This window comes from Gadus chalcogrammus, chromosome 15 (assembly GCF_026213295.1).
Source record: "Gadus chalcogrammus isolate NIFS_2021 chromosome 15, NIFS_Gcha_1.0, whole genome shotgun sequence".
In the NCBI taxonomy this organism is placed as follows: Eukaryota; Metazoa; Chordata; class Actinopteri; order Gadiformes; family Gadidae; genus Gadus; species Gadus chalcogrammus.
The window spans coordinates 1,524,458-1,544,773 of NC_079426.1; the positions used below are offsets into that span (position 1 = coordinate 1,524,458).

A 20,316-nucleotide genomic window follows, 5' to 3' on the forward strand; every position below is an offset into this window, starting at 1 on the left:
TCTAAGATTAAGATATGTTCTTTACAAAGATGCTGTAGTTGCGCACAATGTGTAAACCTTCCACGCCTGCAGGGGGCAGCACCTAAACGACCTGCTGCCTAACAACCATGAATAAAGCGCCTCCAACCCGATGTGACTTCCACCGATCTACAAATGATAGTCAGTCCGGGGCAACCATGGCTCACACGTATACACATATTATATAGATCATGTGTATGTGGCCGGGAACGGGTAGAGATCCGGGTGGTTGGTTAAAGCCGAATTGCATTGGCTACGTGTAATTTAGGGGAAAATGGCTGATAGGAAAAATAATAATGTCTCGAATTCTAGTGCAAATCTACTGTTTAGCGCGGCACCGGAGTTCAACTTCAGTCTGCCATTCATCCCGGTCAGTCAGGCCACAGGTCCGGCGGTGCTGTCAGGCGGTGAGATAACATGTTATTGGGTTATTGGGTCAAAAACCTGGGGTTTGACAAGGGTACTTTAACTAGCAGGATGCTTAGCCCACTAGTTAGCCATTCGTTTGACCCTAAATAACAATCCAGTACATATATACATACTATTTATTCGGTGTGTTATATTCTGTTGAACTATGTGAATGTCATCGTGTTGTTAGTCAGATTATACAGTATCCAGACTGATGGAATGTTTTTTGTCAGAGAAATAAGCTGTGGGGTCTAGTTTCACTTATGTTGTTGTATGTCAATTGCTCAATCGATCCTGTGATGCACTAAATGGGGATCTTGTTTGTTGGTCATATGTAAGAAGCGTTGCCCGTTTGGAAACATACATTTCGTTAGTCTGATACTTCTCTTCAGTCTTATTAGTAAAAGGGGCATTTCATCCCACCCTGAGTTCCGTATCAACATTTCCGATTAAATCAGTAAATTGGTCATATCAAATAAATCTTATAATAATAATACATTTGGTAATTTCCTCCCTGCTTTACCATATTATATAAAGACTGGATTGTAGCCAAAATAAAGATAGTCTGAACCATTCTTACACTCACTGTTGGTATTTTTCAGCATCTTATCTTCATTGTGGGGTTTTGTTACATGCGTACGTCATTCCTGACCCTTCATAATATTCCACAGATGATTCAACAGACGTAGGAGAAGAAGACAGTTTCCTGGGCCAGTCCTCTGCGTCGGCTCCGGCCCCCTCCACCTTCAACTACTTCTCCGGCTCCGCGGCCAACAGCGACCCGTTCGCGTCCATCGGCCACCACCAGCAATGCCCTCCGCCTGCGCTATCCTCCGCCCCTCCGGTGCCAACGGGTTCCACCTCTCTCCCCTGCTCCCTGACCCCGACCCCGCCGCCGCCCGGGCCTCAAACCAACCCCAACCTGGGCTTCCCCGGGGCCAACGTCTACCAGAGCCCCATGGGACGACAAACTCCTCCCCTCGCCGCCGCCGCCCCGTCCCCTTCGCAGAGCACCCCTCTGAGCCACAACCCGTACCGCCACACCCCGCTGAGCAGCCGGGCCAATCCGTACATGCCGTCGCCGGAGGTCCTGCCGCCGCCGACGACCGCGCCACAGCAGCAGCAGCAGCAGCAGAACCCGTACTCTCTGGGCGCCGCGCCGCAGGGGTACGGCATGCCCCCGCCGGCCTTCACAAAGGTAGACGCCGTGGTCTACAGAGTCCTCCAGAGCCAAACACCCATAAGATAAGCATGATGAGTGAACAATGAGATCACTCAGTGTATGGGTGGAGCGTTTGTTTGTTTTTTAAATTGCGTCGGTTAATTAATCAAGTGGCTAGCTTCCTCAGACCGTTTCTTAGATTATTTATTTTTCTCCCCGGCTGCTGCTTGGTTAAATGTTCATTCGTTATCTGTTGTCATAATAGACAATCATTTTATTTTGAGATTGTATTCTACTCATTCTGCTGTGAGTCAGTTTATTACCTTTATAACATGTCCAAACCGGACTCAAAACAGATTTGATCCTCAACCTTTTCCTCTGTCGGCAGCCCCCTCCCGGCCAGATGCAGAGCCCGCTGCCCCCTCCCACCATGGCCGGAGCCTTGGTCCCAGCCAACGCCATGATGCAGTACAACGTCTATGAGGCCGTGCAGCCTCACTGGTTCTTCTGCAAACAGGTGGAGTCCAAGAGTGTCTGGCTTCCCTTCAGCATCATCGACTCCATCCAGCTGGAGGAGACGTACAACTCAGGTAATGAACGGCATGGGGGGGGCTGCCACTACCTAAAACATTTAGCTATTGAGCTTTCAAATTTGGTGGTTCTTAGGGGAAGAGGAAGGGTAACGGTGTTACACCAAACCAGCCTTTTAATTGTTATTGTGACGACGGAGTTTGTAGTTAAGAGTAGGTTTCACATTTTGGTGGCGGAGCTGAGTTAAGGGCTGGTCACGGTCCCACGTTCACGCAACGACAAGGACCACGCAGACGCTTCAACGCCGTCGTGAACCTTTACGGTTCTGCGTCGGTTTTTAGTGAGCCGACCAATCACAGCCCTCGCTGCCGCGTCGCCCTTGACGGAAGGTTACAATTTTTGGGAGGCGCACGTCCGGCCCTTGTGTCGGACGCAAGGAGGGTCCGCAAGGACGTAAGGGGTCCGTAAACCCCCTTGCGTTCCGTGGACGTGGGACCGTAATCAGCCCTGTAATAACACCAGAGAGTTTGTCGCCGGGCACAGTGCAACCCGACCCGGAGAGCGTGATCGTACGCACGGACGGCGGGCGCTACGACGTGCAGCTGTACGACCGCCTGCGCACGCCCGTGTTCTGGGAGGAGGACGAGACGGAGGTGCGGCGCTGCACCTGGTTCTACAAGGGCGACAGCGACAGCCGCTTCGTGCCCTACTCGGAGGAGTTCAGCGACAAGCTGGAGGTGGGTCCCTCGGCTGGTGGGTTGGGTGAGGGTCAGGGTCCTTGGAGGCTGGAGGACGGGAGAGTTCAGCTGAAGTCCGTCCACAGAGTCATCTAATCGGACTCGATCTGATCAGTTGTAGTAGAAGCGACTAGCGGGAAAATAATTGTGAATCAACAACCCTTGTGTTTTCTTCCTCTTTGAGAGCATAAGATCAACTTTAAAACCTGCATTGTCATCTACGTTGGTTCAAATGGGTGAGAGCACCCAGAGAACGTGAAAGTGAAAGAGAGAAGTTAGTCAGCGAATCCATGGTGCAAAAAAAAAAAAAGTCCAGACGAAATGTCTAGTATCCAGTTTCAGGCAATTGTTGTCACGGCGTATCGTTTCTTTTTCTGATTTGCCTACCAGACCAGTTGGCACCGGAAGATTGAATGAACAGTGAAAATAACGTGGTATCTCTTCATGAACCCCTCGGCATGGTGTATGATGTATTCATGTACTAAGGGTCCATGTTGATTTCTGGTGATCCTAGGCGGAGTACAAGAAGGCGGTATCCACCAACCAGTGGCACCGTAGGCTCGAGTTCCCGTCGGGGGAGACTATCGTCATGCACAACCCAAAGGTAACGCCTAGTGGGGAAACTCCACCCAATCACATGATGTCACGCAGCCAATTATTATACTTTCCATTAAATTCAAGACTTTGAGGGCCCACCATGCAAGGGACTGACATGGTCTGTGTCCTCCTGCCGTCCAATAGGTGATCGTTCAGTTCCAGCCCTCGGCGATGCCTGACGAGTGGGGCACTACCCAGGAGGGCCAGACCAGACCCAGGGTGGTGAAGAGGGGCATCGACGACGACCACGATGAAGTGCCTGATGGTAGATATGTCCCTCCTTCACTGGAACCGTTGTAATGGGACAGATGGGCAAAGGGAAATGGAAGGGGTATGACTCAGTGTTCATCCAGGCCAGGGTTTTACTCTTATGACACATTTACTGTCAGGTCTGGACAGTCCCCGATCGGATCCTGCTCACATTGTGTTCTGAGGAGCTGGACCACATCCCGAGGTGATCAGCCTCGAATTCTGATCAGATTGAATAGGTGTGTGTGCACAGCAGTCTGGGCACAATATGGGCAGACTACTGAACAGGCCATAATAATCTGCCTGGGCAGGTAAACACCGCTAGACACACAGGAATCATACTGGTAATCGCATTATTTGGATACCTGTGTCATGACGCTTATTCAGAGCATGAATATCCAATATCTTTATAACTTAAAAGATAAAACGTACACTGCATGACCGGCTCTTTTGAGGGAAAGTGAAATCCGGCCACATAGTTTTAGCGTCATATCTGGTGTATCTGACCACAAAACTGTGATAACAAAAGTATAACCGAGGCCTGAGTGGTAGGAATAAAAGCAGAATAAAAGCAGGCCTGATTCTGAACTTCTGCCAAGACTCGATTTAGTATAAAGCCAATCCCTGTTGCACGGTCCCCGTGTTGGAGCCGAGGCCGCCCAAAGCTCTGTGTTCATCCTTCTGCTCTCTGATCGCAGGGGAGCTGGCCACGGTGGACCACCTGGTGTTCATGGTGCACGGCATCGGGCCGGTGTGTGACCTCCGCTTCCGGAGCATGGTGGAGTGTGGTGAGTACCACGGCTACGGCTGCCTGCATCGCTCCTCACAGCTTACGCTTCTTCCATGCCACCACCACCAACACCACCACCACAGACAACACCACCACCACCACCACCACCACCTCCACCACCGACAACACCACCACCACCACCACCACCACCACCACCCCCACCACCGACACCACCACCACCACCTCCACCACCACCGACACCACCACCACCACCTCCGTCCTCACCCTCCCTCTCTGTGCGTCTGTGTCTCCTCAGTGGACGACTTCCGCAGCGTGTCTCTGAAGCTGCTGCAGAGCCACTTCAAGACGGCGCAGGACGAGCACGCCATCAGCCGGGTGGAGTTCCTCCCGGTGCAGTGGCACACGGCGCTCCACGGGGACGCCACGGGCGTGGACAGGTGAGGAGCTTCCTCTCTGCCCAGGGCCCACTCCTCACAGGGCTGTCAGAGGAGACGCTGAGATCAATTCTCTAAAGGGTCAAAAAGGCTTAAAGGGGACATATTATACCACCGTGACGGATGGATGAGCGTTGTTTGCCAAGGTCCACTGGGTAGGCTGGTAGACTGATCTATCCAGCACACATATAAGTGGACACGCCCACCTGTGATGTCAGAAGCTGAACATTTTCGAAACGGCTTGTGACGGCTAATCACACTCACACCTGGTGGCATAATGTGTCCCCTTTAAATTGTTTTTCGCTTGATCAGCATTGGAGTTCTAGCAGGCATTCAAAAAATATTAAACAATCATTACCATTCATTTATTATAAATGAACCACTTTGACTGGTGTGAATATAGATGGCTCCGCCTCCAGGAATAAGGCTGTATGTTGATTCATGAATCTTTTAATTCCCCGCCCAGGAGAATCAAGAAGATCACGTTGCCGAGCACGGGTCGCCTCCGTCACTTCACCAACGAGACACTGCTGGACGTGCTGTTCTACAACAGCCCCACCTACTGCCAGACCATCATGGACACGGTGGCCCTGGAGATCAACCGGCTCCACACGCTGTTCAGGGCCCGGAACCCCGACTACGCTGGCAAGGTGTCGGTCTCCGGCCACAGCCTGGGTGAGGGACGCAGGCGCCACCCCAACGCGATTCATGGAGGGCCTTCAACCGAGAACATAAGAAATTAAACTGGGATTGATAAAACTTTATAGCGTGATAAAGTTTGTTGATGCAAACAGGAATTACAGAGTAAAAGCAAAACACGACTAAAGATCAAGCAGTGATGGAGGGGAACAACCATGTTCGAGGACGGTCGTGTAGGGTTTGACTTCTGACCTAAAGGTTCTGGGTACCAACCCCAGTCTACCTGCCTAGCCATCCCTGAGCTCGTCCTCCAACGACTTCAAATGAAATGCATCTAACCTTCACTCTCAGTCACTTTGTTAGAAGCGTCTTCTAAAAGACGAGGGGGGGGGATTCTGTTGACGTCGCAACACAGACCAGTTTCTAATCCAGTGTCTCTGCCCGCGACAGGTTCCCTGATTCTGTTCGACCTGCTGTCCAATCAGAAGAACGGCGCCCTCTCCCAGTCCATCCCCCCCGTGCCGTCCTCTAACGGAGGCCCCCCAGACGGGAAGCAGGTGAGGTCTCCTCGGTGACGCCCAACGCTTAGAAAGCAGCTCAAATTTTAACGATTCAGTCAGAAGATTGAAAAATGCATTTCATCAGCCATGTCTAATTTCCTCGTCATTCCAAAATCAGGCTGTTTCCCCCGTTGCCGTGGGAAACGGTCCGGCCCCTCCCCCGGCGGTAGAGGAGAAGCCCAGAGAGGAGGCGGAGGTTCTGGAGGTGCTGGCTGACGTGCTGGAGCACCTGGGCCTGTCGGACTTCAAGACCACCTTCGACGATGAGCAGATCGACCTCGAGTCCTTCGTAAGAAAGAGAAGCCCGATGTGATGACTTCCAAAGCGCTATGTGCAGCACTTTGGGCACTATCGAGCTGTGTCTTTAAATGTGCTCCATAAATAAACTTAAAGGTCCCACGACATGCCACCAGGTGTGGGTTGATTAGCCGTTACAAGCCGTTTTGGAAATCTGTCCCTTATGACATCATCATAGATGGGTGCGTCCACCTCGATGTGTGACGGATAGGTGAGCCCACACCTGGTGGCATGTCATGGGACCTTTAACTTGTAAACATAGAACTGCACATATCCCTAATTAAAGAACCAGCTACCTGGTTAGCAGACAACCTGATGATTGCATGTCACGAAGACAAAAAAGGATTCTCATTGTGGTCCTTTGATGTATTTTTGTGCTCTTCCAGCTCATGTGCACGGTGGAGGACCTGAAAGAGATGGGGATACCACTAGGGCCTCGAAAGAAGATCGCCAAGTTCGTCAAGGAGCGAGTGAATAAGCTGGTACGGCTGCCGATCCCTCCTGCTCCTCCTCCTGTCCCCTACTTGAAACCACAGTTAAAGGTCTCCTGTTTTACCACCAGGTTCGATGGAGGTCATAATGATATGGCCTGTACGGCCCTTTGAGACTGTACCTGTGATTAAGGGCTATAAAAATTAAATTACATTTGAATTGATTGGCCGGCCGATCTCTCCATCCATCCCATGTGTGTTGGCACTAGACTAGAGGGTAGATTGTGAAATGGCTTGTTATGGCTGATCATAAAGCCAACCTGGTGACAAGATGGCGGACCTTTCAAAGGTTGCATCAGCGATGTTGGGTGACGTCTCTTCTGTTGGTGTTTGAAGCCAGATCCCAAACAAACAGAGCCCGCTCGCCCCTCCCTTCCGTGTTTTGTGCATCCAGTAAAAACGATCATGAACGCAGCGCAAAGCCCCACAACACCCACCCCTGGTCGGGGGTTGGTTGGAATACTATTTATTTTGGTCTTGGGTGATTGGTAGCACCATTTGTTTTTTGTGTGCGATATCGGAGCGTAGGCTGCCTACAGAGACGTGTTTTTTCGACGGCCTGCTTATGAGGCGGGCGGATAGCGGATCGTGAGGAAAGATCCGATGAATGTGATCATTTATGTTTCGGCCTAGCATCGCTGATGCAACCTTTAAGGCTGAATCTTTCGGTAACGCTCTGCCCCTTTGCCTGTCGCCTCTCAGGCAGCCGAGGCGCAGAGGGCCCAGGAGGTGAGCCAGGAGGTGGTGCCCGCCCCCGCCGTCGCCGTCGCCCCGCTGGCCGACACCGTCGCCATGACGCTCCCGGTGGGCAAGACCAGCTCCTCCGTCCACGTGGATTACAACTACTTTGAAGTCGGGACCGGGCAGGTGAGTGTGTGAAACATCATAGGGCGATGATAGTGGGAGTCAAATGGAGCAGTAGTCTGGCCCCCACTGGCCCCCACTGGCCCCTACTGGCCCCCACTGGCCCCTACTGGCCCCCACTGGCCCCTACTGGCCCCCACTGGCCCCCACTGGCCCCCCACTGGCCCCCCACTGGCCCCCCACTGGCCCCCCACTGGCCCCCCACTGGCCCCCCACTGGCCCCCACTGGCCCCCACTGGCCCCCACTGGCCCCCCACTGGCCCCTACCGGCCCCTACCAGCCCCTGCTGGCCCCTACTTGCCCCTATTGGCTCCTCAATCTTCCTGAAGGGATGGAAGTAAGGGGAAGGGTTTCAGGGCCTCGTTTACTTTTTGCAGCTTCTTCGTACTGTGTAGTGTTACATGCACTACGACTACATTTTCTTTGTTGTCTGCTGGGAGAAGCATTTTAACATCAAGATATTTAATATCATGTCCAGCTTAAATTGCCCACAAAATAAAACATTGTGCTTTCTTCTGGCGTACAGCTGTATTACCTAGTTATGACACCTGCCTGCAGTGGCGTTAAACGGACCGTTTTTTGTCCAATGACGTTGCTCTGTAACTCAACTCAACCGTCCACTGTCACTCCTAGCGGTGTGATTGACATCTAACGTCAGATTTGAACAGATCAAACCCTCCCACTTTTTGAGAAGTTATGTGCTGCCCCTACCTCTTCCTCTGTCTGACCTTCTGTTGACCTCTGTTGGATAGGGTATTTTGAAGCAAAAAACAACACTTGTATACGGTAAAATAATAAACACCTGTAATAGCAATTTAACTGACAATCAGACGTGACAAAAAGGAGACTTTTATTCCTTAATGGGTATGAATTGGGATTGAACAAGACATTCGTCCAAATAAATAAAGTCAGACGCATGGCTGACACCTGTCCACCTCCAGGTGTCTGTGATCTACCACGCTCTGGACTTTGAGCCCGTTAACTTCTTCGCCCTGGGCTCTCCCATCGGGATGTTCCTGACGGTGCGCGGCCTGGAGAGGATCGAGGAGAGCTACCAGCTGCCCACCTGCGAGGGCTTCTTCAACATCTACCACCCGGTACCCACCGAGCACAGACCTAGCTTACACAGAGCATTACACACACACACACACAGACACACACACACACACACACACACACACACACACACACACACACACACACACACACACACACACAGACAGACCATAACACACACACACACACACACACACACACACACACACACACACACACACACACACACACACACACACACACACACACACACACACACACACACACACACACACACACACACACACACACACACACACACACACACACACAGACAGACCAACACACACACACACACAGACACACACACACACAGACAGACAGACAGACAGACAGAACCATTACACACACACACACACACACACACAGAACATTACACACACACACACAGACCATAACACACACACAGACCATAACACACAGACACAGACACAGACACACACACAGACAGAACCATTACACACACACACACAGACCATTACACACACACACACACAGACCATAACACACACACACACACACACAAAGACCATAACACACACACACACACACACAGACCATAACACACACACACAGACCATAACACACACACACAGACCATAACACACACACAGACATAACACACACACACACCCTTACACACACCCTTACACACACAGACCCATAACACACACACACACACACACACACACACACACACACACACACACACACACACACACACACACACACACACACACACACACACACACACACACACACACACACACACACACACACACACACACACACACACACACAGATTACACCCACTGTATCCCACACTGGTCTTCAGGCTGAGCTGTGGTGCAATGCGTTCCTAACTCCAGCAGTCTGGTGTTCATTCAGAGATTCGGACACTGGTTCAAAAGGTTCACAGGTTTCAAAGAAAGTACGACTTCTTCTCCCAATAACATTTTGTATGTTGAAGAAATAAATATACATTTACATTTAGGGCATTTAGCAGACGCTTTTATCCAAAGCGACTTACATCGGTTAATACACACGTTGACACACCGACGGCAGAGTCAATCATTCAAGGCGACAGCCAGCTCGTCGGGAGCAGTTAGGGTCAAGTGTCTCACTCCGGGACACATCAACACTCAGCTAGGAGGAGCTGGGGATCGAACTAACAACCTTTCGGTTACAAGACAACTGCTCTACCTCCTGAGCCTCCAGTTAGCAGTACTAAATATAAACTAATACAGGAGCTCAACTGGTGGTTTAATGCTGGCTTTTATATTTCATCGACATCTTCCTTATCTCGTGTACTTGCTGGATTGTAACAGCAATCCCAACTTCTTTCATTGCTCGTTATGACCGGCAGCCCGTTGTTCTCTTCCAGCTGGACCCGGTAGCGTACCGAATCGAGCCCATGATCCTGCCCGACCTGGACCTGAAGCCCGTCCTCATTCCCCACCACAAGGGCCGCAAGAGGCTGCACCTCGGTACGCCTCACTCACTCCTCGTGTGTGTGTGTGTGTGTGTGTGTGTGTGTGTGTGTGTGTGTGTGTGTGTGTGTGTGTGTGTGTGTGTGTGTGTGTGTGTGTGTGTGTGTGTGTGTGTGTGTGTGTGTGTGTGTGTGTGTGTGTGTGTGTGTGTGTGTGTGTGTGTGTGTGTGTGTGTGTGTCCTTGTTAGAGGTAGAATAGCTCCCTCTACTGGCCCTCCAGCACCAACTGGTAGAGCTTAGCCTAGCCTAGCTTAGCCTAGCTTCCAAAGAAACCAGCAGTGCTAGGCAGGTAGTCATGGGGACGGCTAATCCAGTGTCCTAATAATAGACCCATTGGGTTGAACAGGTTGATGTGTGCACTGAAAGCAGAACATATATTTAACAATTATTCGCCGAAGTCAAAGTGAATTGTGGGGAATAGCCCCCACTATTCACGGAGCCTGAAGTGAATAATTGTTTTAGTATATACTACACATGAAATCTCCAAAGAAACAAGATAACACTTTTTGCCGGGATTTATTGTTGTTAATAGCGGTTTATTTGTTTTTATTAGCGTGAAGAGAAAATATCCAGAGTTTGAGATCTCAATCATGGGATATTGCCCAATATTCCGAGATAGCGAACCAATCAAATTGCACCATCTTAGGAGGTTCACATGATGCATATCCTCAGTAAATATATTATATCTCTATACTTGACGATAGCATCATGTTGAAAGCCCTAACTCCGTGGTCCATCGACGGGCCGTTCTCCTCCAGAGCTGAAGGAGAGCCTGACCCGGATGGGCTCGGACCTGAAGCAGGGGCTGATGAGCTCGCTGAAGAACGCCTGGCAGACGCTCAACGACTTCGCCCGCGCCCACACCTCCTCGGCCCAGCTGCAGGCCGAGCTGGCCATGGTGGCCAGCCGCATCAAGGAGGAGGAGGAGAAGCAGCAGGTCCAGGAGGGTGAGTGGGCCACGCCGACGGGGCGGTCGCGGGCGGAACCCGGGAAAATACGGGATGAATATTAACGAGGGGATAGCCGGAGATTAGCCAATCACGTTGGTTAAAGTCCCTGATCCAATCCAAAAAGGCTCAAATCTGTCACGTGACCGCAGGGAAGGTAACTTAAATTGTCATGCATATTAAACAGGGTGTCTGCTCATCCTTAAAAAGTCTTAAAAAGTCTTAAATTCATGTTTCTAAATTTAAGGCCTTAAAAAGTCTTGAATTCGTTACTAATGTCATATGCTGGTCTTAAATACTGTAACTCAAGGTCTTAAATTTGTCGGGCAGGACTTTTTATTTTTTTCTCGTGGGACTTTTCAGGAAGGACGTGTAGAGAGGCTTCTTTCTTGCTAGCTGCATATGTAAACGATTATCTGCGTGCTTGCTAGCTAGTCTGCGACAATGGGTAGGTGAATGAGTCTCATTGAGTGACACACATGCTACGCTTGGGTTATAATACAGCAGGATCCCCCCCACCATCGCGTGTTTTAGGTCTTCAATTTCATTCAAGGTGGTATTAAAAAGTCTTAAATTAGACTTGCTGAAACCTGCAGATACCCTGTTAAAGTAACGTTAGTCAAAGCCTTTCTCTGATAGGGTTAGGGTTATGGTTAGGAGTCAGCATGCGAGTTTGACTGACAAGGCTGCCAGTCCAATCCTAGCATTTGAGGCGGGACTTTTCCCCAGATTCCGCCTACGATAAACAGTCGTGGTAGTTGACACTGGCGGCCTCGGCCTCTGCATTAGGCCCGGATGCCCCCGTTTACTTTGGCAGACTCACAAATCACACTTTAGATGACTTTGCTTAAACGTGATGGCAGACATTATCGGCGAATGCAAACTTGGCCAGCTGTTGTAAACTATAAAAGTGTCAAAGTGTCATTTTCCAAGTTTATACTGTGCAGACTAGCGTCTTTGGGAATATTTGTTAAAATCCCCTTCTAAGATGGATCTACTTCTGTAAATCAGTTTATCTTTGGGTGGAATGCACCCGGAACGAAACGGGAAACGAGGCGTAACTGCAGCGCTTCAGTTTATGGTCTCCGGACGGCCTCTGCATCGTCTCCCCTCAGAAGTTATATTAGAACAGAGTAGGATCACTAGGGCCGTGATCACACCTTGTTGACAGTATTCAGCTGTAGAATGAACCGCCTATACCGAGTAAGTGCACGCTTAACCTCGGAGAATGCAGAGGTATTTTTAAACCCAGTGTGACCCGATTGATGACCTCGCTTCATCCTCACCAAGCATGTCAGTTATGCTGCTGAGGGCATGTTGAGAAAAACTCAAGGCTGGATTATTTAGAAGAATGTTTCTGTTGACACTCCTAACCCCCCCCCCCCCAATACACACCAACCACCCAGGCCCACCAACGCTAGTTCACATCAAAGTCGCAAAGTGGCTGTAGTGCATAACCTAATGTAATGTCAAAACCAAGCCTTTTAAGAAAAGATAGACTCAGAAGGTTTTGACTTTCAACTACTTTCTGTCTGCAGCCTAGCCTGGTCCTCCCAGACTCTCGTACTTCTCGTACTTTCATTTGCACAGAGTCCGGACCTACTCAATTGACAAACGTTACCTCACTTGAAGGCGGGTGTCTGTTGAAGTTTAAAACTATTGGATCTGCCATAAGCAATCGTTAACGTTTGGCCGGCAATCACGTTGCACGCAGGCTGTAAACAAACCAAACACCATGAAGATGTCCGTCAACGAGAGCTGACTTTAACGTCATTGTTCTCAGCCACTCCCTCTGTTCGCTGATTGGACGCACAACATTTAGACGGAGAAAACCCACTAACATACCGCAGACCCAGACCTAGTACTGAAGGGAAAGGAAAATTGAGCGGAAGTACTTAGGCGGGCGGAGCCAGGCTGTCTGCAGCCCCCTCCCGCAGAACAATGTTACTGAGTTTTTTTTTGTTTTCTTGAACTCTCCCGCCCAGTAGCTGGGAGGGGCTCAATCTCCCGCGCTGTGACCTTAACGGACGGTGGTCCCCCTTCAGTCGCAGAGAACAAGATGGCGGAGGCGGTGGAGCCGCTGAGGGAGGAGGAGCCCCAGGTGAAGATGGGGAGGCTGAACGGGGGCAACCGCATCGACTATGTCCTGCAGGAGAAGCCCATCGAGAGCTTCAACGAGTACCTCTTCGCCCTCCAGAGCCACCTGTGTTACTGGTACGACGCACGCACACACGGCAATGTGGTCTTGGTATTGGTGAAATGTATTGGATCGGTTCCTACTTGGACCATGAACCACATTTTATTCAGTCTTGTGTAATGTAAATGTGTTATCACTTTGGTCCTGCGTTGATCAGTTTTCACAAAGAGTGAAACATGACATACTGGCCGTTGTGTGGAAGGCTTGTGCCTCCGTGTTAAGCTCCTACGTCTCTTCCTCTGCAGGGAATCCGAAGACACAGCCTTGATGCTTCTCAAAGAGATCTACAAGTCCATGGGCATTCACCCCGAGCAGATCCTTCATTAATGCAGTCTATTTTTAAAAGCCCTTCACTGTCTTTTACGTTTACTATTCCATGTTTATTCTGCTGGACTTCTTTCTGATTATTTTTTATTATTATTTTTAGTTGATTGTATAGGGATGAGTACGAATGTTGTATGATGCATATTATCTTAAATTAAGAACAGATAAAGTTAAGGGATTCCAGTGACTAGTTCAACTAAATTATAGAACTGGTCAAGGTGGCGCTATGTTTACTGAAACTATACTGTACATTATACTATTCATTATACAAAGATTTTAACATAAGTGACTTGACAAGGCAGCAGTGAAGAGCTCCCTGTTTTATTCAATGGCCAACATGTCGAATAAATCATTTCAGAATTCAACAAGCTGTTTCCTCATTAAAAAGATGAACAGGAAGTGAAGTCTATATACAGAGTAAGCAGAGATGGCTGGTCAGACTTAACAAAAGCAGACATGTTTGCTATAACTGATTAATAAAAACAAACTACTACAGAATGGGATGGCATGTCAACCTGCGTTCCATTTGAGATGAAGAGAAGCACTTTGCTCACGGCCTGTCGTGTGGACAGCTGTACCCTAAAACTATTCTCTCCTATCCTACATTCCAGATAGAGTCTCCTACAATCCTACCGATTCCAGTGCGATAGCCAATCGCATCGAACAAGAAATAAAATGTACAACAGATCTATGAACGTGCCACTTCAACAACAATGACCCGACTAATGTGATTGCTGCATCACGTTAAGAAGGCACAAGTGTTAAACAAAATTAAACCACATTGAAGAAAATAAAGTACAAAACGTGTGCCGCCTCTAACAAGTATTTGGAATGATAGTGCTGTGAGAAATCCCACTGGACAATCAAGACATCTGACCGATCCTTGCACTGGTTCTGGACCATGAACCCAACGTAATACACAAAGGCTTACCCCTCTGAGCAAGGAAGACTGAAGGATTGTCCATTTTTACTACCAAGGCTACAATAACATGATAGGTCCCTTATTTTGACTAGTAATGTTCATTTACAAGCTTCATGAAATGGTTCATGGCTGAAGGTGCATGACGTTAATAAATACTAACTTGGTCCCAGTTCACGGGCATCATGACAGGAACAGAACAATAACACTTTGCGTGCCGGTTGGTCCAGATTGTGCGCTATTCCAACTCTTAAAACCAAAAGACGATCCTTTAGATGTTTTGTCTGACTTAAGTTGCAAGTCCGATGCAAATTAAACTCCAGCCATAAATATTAGTGCCAGTTTCCCAAAGGTGAACGCAACATTTTGATACCTCAGTATTGGAGTCATGTTCTTGCTAGAAATAGTTTGGCCAACGCTCCTTGAAATCACAGTAACTTGTGGAATACTGATGCAGCAAGAGAACGTGAGACAAACGACTCCCTTAAAACTCCACTGAATACCGTGTGAGAAGTCTCTTCAATGTCCGAATTGAACTCCAGGCATTTTGCCACACATTTTACACAAACAATAAATCCGTCCCCAAAGGTTCGTTCCGACTGCCGTCCTTTGTGAGGGCTGCACCTCGGAATGTCCTGAGCGGCATCGTAGAAATGGAAACACTCAACGTGTCGGCCATGTCTTACATTCATCGGTGTCTACTGCCGAGCCACTGAAATGTAAGCGGGTCTGTGTGCTGCTTGTGGGGCACCAGAACTGTCAGTATAAAGAGCTGCCCCCTCCTCCTTCCACCCCCTCAGCCCTCGGGCTTGCTGCGGGTCTTGAAGGCCTGCTTGCGGAGGTGGGCCTTGATCTCCTCCTGGAACACCAGCATGCCCAGGTGGGAGTGGGAGGCCTCGTTCATGGCCTTGGACTGGATGCACATGCTGTACTGCTCGGGGGTCAGCTCGTCCACACACCGCTTCTCGTGCCACAGGTGGAACAGGCCCGCCACGGGGGTGCGTGTCACGATCAGGTCGCTCCTCAGGTACTTCCTGTACAGGTGCACGTCCTCCACGCCCCAGCCCTTCACGTCCAGGTCGAAACCCCCTGGGGAACAAAGTGGAAACCGTTAGAATCAATGGGGAACACTGATGGATAAATACTAGTGCTGTCAGTTAAACGCGTTATTAACGGCGTTAACGCAAACCAATTTTAACGGCGTTAATTTTATCGATCGATTAACGCAATTATTCATTTGTAAAAAAAAATAATAATAATTTTCTTCGACCTCAAAACAAAGAAGCAGTAGCCTGACTGCTAATTGATTAATCGTGAGTTTAAACGCTTGACAGCACTAATAAATACTGAACTGATGAGGAGTTTCACTGGACCCCCGTCTTACCGATGTTCAGGAAGTCTGACCGGTATTGACACGTCATTCCAAAGCCAAAATCTCTCCAGAAGCCAGCCTCTTTCTTGTGATTCTGTTAGAAAGGATGAATCATGCGTCAGCACCCACTACCCAGACATAATCCTGAATGAGTGAATGCGGGTTCATTTTAGATGATATCATTATTGCATCATGTAGGTGGGAACTAGCTTTCAGTCGAAACTAAAACCCGTCCAGAGCCCGTGGCACGTTCCGCTCCATGGAATGAGAGTCAGTCCTTACCAGCTGCAGGTCAACTGGAGGAGGCTGTTCCAAGTTTCCATAAACAATGGCGGGGTTGTACAGACTGAAAACCACAGGGTAAAACACCCTCTTGTCTACAAAACACAAAAAGAAGCAAAACATCTCAGTACGCAATATAAATGCAACCTCAACTTCAATACTTCCAACCCTTCCATAGACACATCGTTTTAAACCTTTCAACTATTAACAAATAATATAATATCAATGTACACTGAAAATACAGTGATACAAACGTGGTACCCCAAGTGATTAGTAATAGTTTGTTACAGAACATTAGGCAGTCTGTTCATATATACAAGACCTTTATGATAACTTTAAAATACATAGCTTATAAACAAGTACAAGCCATGTTTCCTGCTTCGCATAGATATAATCACATATGACATATAGTTTATCAGCAAGCTCATTCAACTGCATCTGCACATCGGGAGTCCCCAAGCGGGGTACTGACCCACGGGGGGGTCACACCGTACTAAAGGTCACCTACTAGGAGAGGCGTGCAGGCGGCAGGTGTTGAGGAAGTCCAGGGTGAAGTGGATGTCCACGTCGCAGAAGAACATGAGCACGTCGCCCCTGGTCCAGGCGTGGGCCCCGATGTCCAGACCCCGGCCCCGGGAGAACTCCTCGTCCACCGGGAGCAGGGTGTAGTTGGAGAAGCTCTCCTCGCTGAGAGGAACCAAACAGAGCGTGGTCAACTCCCCTCGCCGATCATACAACTGCTTTTCTTGCATTATGGTTTCCATAATGACGTAAGGAAGTGGGGCAGATTAGCACGTGTTCGTAGATGGTGGGCCACATTCAGTGGTGAACCCTCATTATAGTTATAGACAGCGGACAGACCTGGAGAGCTTCACCAAAGACGACTTCACCTCCTGCAGGCCCTCTTGCCCAAAGTAAACCACCGTCAGATGAACTCTCCTATCCTGCTGCACGCACACTTCCCTGAAGCACAGCAAGTGAAAGAAAAATATATCTTTGATAAAAGGATAGTTGACCAGCACCATACATACTTACAAATAATAAATACACCATAAAGTACTACAATACATAAAAAAATACATACAATTAAAGGTCAGTAAATTGGTTTTCGTAAAACTCAGTATTAACAGCTCAACACCAAACCACACTTTAACTCCTCTTCCAAGTCGTCTGGTATTAGTCTCCCAGTGCAGACAGGAAACCCTGACTCTGAGCTAATGGAAACCAGTGGTCAGCCCGGGGCCCGGGGCAAGGCCCGGGGCCAGAGGGCTCGGGGCGGAGCCACAGGGCTCGGCGGGGCCCACCTGAAGTTGAGCAGGAACTGCATGAAGGTCTCCACTCGGCCCGCCAGCGGCACGATGACGTTGATGACCACGCCCTGCGTCTCCACCGCCGTGCTGCGCACCTTCATCAGGGGCCCGAAGGGCCGGAAGAGGGTGACGTGGCGGAAGCTGCTGGAGTCCTCCTTGGCGAAGAAGAGCTCGTACAGCGTGCCTTTGTCCCGCTCCGTCCGGTACAGCCCTGCCGACCGAGGGGAAGACACACAGGGGACTTGACCGCTTGTTGTCCCTGCAGGTGTAATCTCACCACTAACCACTAACATGAGGCACAATGATACAAAAACCATGCAGTAAGCCTGGTAAGCCTGCAGACAATATATTGATTATTCATACCCCCATCGTGTTGTATTGAACGCTAATCGCTCCGTGAGTATCTACCAGTCCCAGCACAGGGATCCAGCAGCTGGCTCAAGAGTTGGCAACACAGCACCGATCTTTAAAGGTCCCATGACATGCCACCAGGTGTGGTGTGATTAGCCGTTAAAAGCCGTTTTGGAAACGGCTTGTCTGACATCACAAGCGGGCGTGTCCCACCTAGATGTGCGCTGGATAGAACAGTCTACCAGCCTACCCAGTGGACTGTAGCAAACGTTGCTCATCTCTCCGTCACACGTCTAGGCGGACACGCCCACCTGTGATGTCATAAGGGGCAGATTTCCAAAACGGAGACTTTCCCCCAGTCCGGTCGTACCCTCGGTGAAGTGGAGGTCCGAGTAGGTCTGCCTCTGCATGGGCGCGTCGTCGTCGGCGCCGTCCTCCTCGTCGGGGTTGTTGATGATGTCCAGCGCCGCCTCCACCGCCTCCACCAGCTCGTCCCGCCGGTCCTTGCGGACGGGCTTCTCCTCGGGGTGCCGCGTCAGCCCCATCTCCAGCTGGTACACCTTGGACGAGGTGAAGCTCTCGAAGGGCACCACCGCGTACTCGCTGGGGAAGCGCGCGCCCGTGCTGACCTCCGCCTTGTCGATCTGCGAGTGCAGGTACTCCAGCAGGTCGCCCGGCTCCTGGTCCTTGGCCTCGGACAGGCCCGGCACCCCGGGCGGCTCCTTCCTCTCCTGCAGGAGCTTCAGCCGGTCGCCCATCTCCTGCAGCTCCTGCTTCAGCTGGGCGATCTGCCGCTTGAGGCTGGCGGCGCGGTTCAGGTGCCGCTCCTCCTGCTCCTGCAGCAGGCCTTGGTAGTGCTCCTTGCCGTAGCCGTCGCCCACCAGGCCGGGCAGGGCCATGGTGAGGTCGGCGGGAGGGGTGCACTCCAGCAGGTAGGCGAACAGCAGCAGCACCAGCAGCAGGAACAGGCCCAGGAAGAGCCAACGCGCCCGGCTGGGCATGGCCAAGCCGCGCCTGGGCATCGCGCTAGCCTATGAGCTAAGGCCAGAGAGAATGCATTCCCCCCTTTCGCCCTCTGATGTATCGGCCGATTCACATTACGTGTATGTGTCTTTTAAACGCATTGAGTGTGAAGGAAACATTTATTATTTGGGCAATGATATCCACGATGGGAATCAATAATGTTTGAGTGTCACATTAATAAAGGCAACTTAAGTGTATATTTCACTTCGTCTGGCAATGTCAACAACTTAACTGGAGCAAGTGTCAAAGAGATGTTTACCTACAAAAGACAGAAAAAAAGGATAATATAGTTTAAGTCTCTCTTCGTGGCAGGGTAGCTATTTTTTTTCGGCACAGGTGTGCTGCATTTCAAGCTGGGTTCACAGATGTTTATTCAGAGTCTAGCAAATAACAGCGGGGGGCCCCAACAACAGCTCGTTGTTTCGCGGCGGTGGGCGGACTGGATTGAGACAAACCTCCGTTCATCCTGCTGTAGGTTTCATTACGTTTCCGGTCTTTTGATCACCTCTTCACAATTAAAGCATGCAGACTAAACAGCTGTGGTAGCGGTATGGTTGAATGTAAATCGTATACAGATGTTTCAGTCTGGTTCCTATTGTCTTCACTATGTACATCCGTAGAAAGTTGCTGGTGCAGCACTTATTCGATTGTTCTGTTAAACGTCTGCTCAATTACACGAGAATTTATAAAGTATGGCTTCAATCGGAACACCCCTACCAGTTAATAAAATAAAGGATACCGAAGCAGACAGTCCCCACACTGCTGATTAGGCAAACACCGCCGTAGTGGGCATGACAGGAGGACTGAGCACTGAACAGTTCCCAAGCGTCGCACGGATCACAATGCCATGCCACAACGAAATTGCTGCATTAAAAATATTTGTCTTATCCAAACACTTTATTCGATGAAGATTATTAACAGTGTAAAATTAACACTCACATCAAGTCGATTTATTTCGAAAATGTCAAACGGAAATGCGCGCTCCGCTGCTCGCTCTGCATCAATGTAAATACCACAATAAGACTTTAGCTTTTAAGCTTAAAGATAAATGTTTCAAATATGTCATATGTAAAAAATGAACCGCTTACCCAATTAAACTACTCCACCAACCGTGCCCTCCGTTTTTCACATGAAAGGCGAAAGCAAATAGCTAGCGCTGCAAGCCCATGGATGCACAAATACAAGACGCCACGGAGCAAAAGAGAAAAGTAGGTACGAGGGGTACTTCCGGTTTAAACTAGCCAATTAAAGTTGTGTTACTTTAAACG

The 20,316-nt window shown here is 49.6% G+C and overlaps 2 protein-coding genes across 4 annotated transcripts; one reads left to right on the top strand and one right to left on the bottom strand.

Moving 5' to 3' along the window:
* The first annotated feature begins 150 nt into the window (after positions 1-150).
* On the top strand, positions 151-15,096 carry sec23ip (SEC23 interacting protein). Of its 3 annotated transcripts, none has more exons than XM_056610206.1 (18): positions 151-425; positions 1,098-1,624; positions 1,977-2,178; positions 2,663-2,856; positions 3,371-3,460; positions 3,598-3,718; positions 4,401-4,490; positions 4,749-4,890; positions 5,354-5,562; positions 5,977-6,083; positions 6,205-6,375; positions 6,770-6,865; positions 7,577-7,741; positions 8,680-8,835; positions 10,218-10,320; positions 11,082-11,270; positions 13,259-13,484; positions 13,713-15,096. In XM_056610206.1, exons 1-18 carry the CDS (start codon positions 293-295, stop codon positions 13,792-13,794), a joined length of 3,003 nt encoding a protein of 1,000 aa, XP_056466181.1. In that variant the 5' UTR covers positions 151-292; the 3' UTR covers positions 13,795-15,096. The 3 variants fall into 3 exon arrangements, with proteins under 3 accessions (XP_056466181.1, XP_056466182.1, XP_056466184.1); XM_056610207.1 differs by having other exon boundaries at positions 152-425; positions 13,316-13,484; XM_056610209.1 differs by having other exon boundaries at positions 152-425; positions 13,322-13,484.
* Positions 13,709-20,267, bottom strand: csgalnact2 (chondroitin sulfate N-acetylgalactosaminyltransferase 2). The gene is made up of 8 exons (XM_056610212.1): positions 20,137-20,267; positions 18,396-19,307; positions 17,669-17,885; positions 17,226-17,327; positions 16,873-17,051; positions 16,365-16,459; positions 16,095-16,176; positions 13,709-15,799 (listed from the first exon to the last, which is right to left on the bottom strand). The coding sequence occupies exons 2-8, from the start codon at positions 19,045-19,047 to the stop codon at positions 15,507-15,509; spliced, it is 1,620 nt and encodes a 539-aa protein (XP_056466187.1). The 5' UTR covers positions 19,048-19,307; positions 20,137-20,267; the 3' UTR covers positions 13,709-15,506.
* Positions 20,268-20,316: the final 49 nt, after the last annotated feature.

What these genes read in the sequence shown, in the direction of transcription:
- sec23ip (XM_056610206.1), top strand. Translation starts at nt 293, where the DNA reads ATGGCTGATAGGAAAAATAATAATGTCTCGAATTCTAGTGCAAATCTA. An exon ending in CCGGAGCATGGTGGAGTGTG is followed by an intron (nt 4,491 to 4,748) that starts GTGAGTACCACG and finishes GTGTCTCCTCAG; the next exon opens with TGGACGACTTCCGCAGCGTG. An exon ending in TTGAAGTCGGGACCGGGCAG is followed by an intron (nt 7,742 to 8,679) that starts GTGAGTGTGTGA and finishes GTCCACCTCCAG; the next exon opens with GTGTCTGTGATCTACCACGC.
- csgalnact2 (XM_056610212.1), bottom strand. Translation starts at nt 19,047, where the DNA reads ATGCCCAGGCGCGGCTTGGCCATGCCCAGCCGGGCGCGTTGGCTCTTC. An exon ending in GGACCTCCACTTCACCGAGG is followed by an intron (nt 17,886 to 18,395) that starts GTACGACCGGAC and finishes CTCGGTCGGCAG; the next exon opens with GGCTGTACCGGACGGAGCGG. An exon ending in TCTTTGGTGAAGCTCTCCAG is followed by an intron (nt 17,052 to 17,225) that starts GTCTGTCCGCTG and finishes GGTTCCTCTCAG; the next exon opens with CGAGGAGAGCTTCTCCAACT.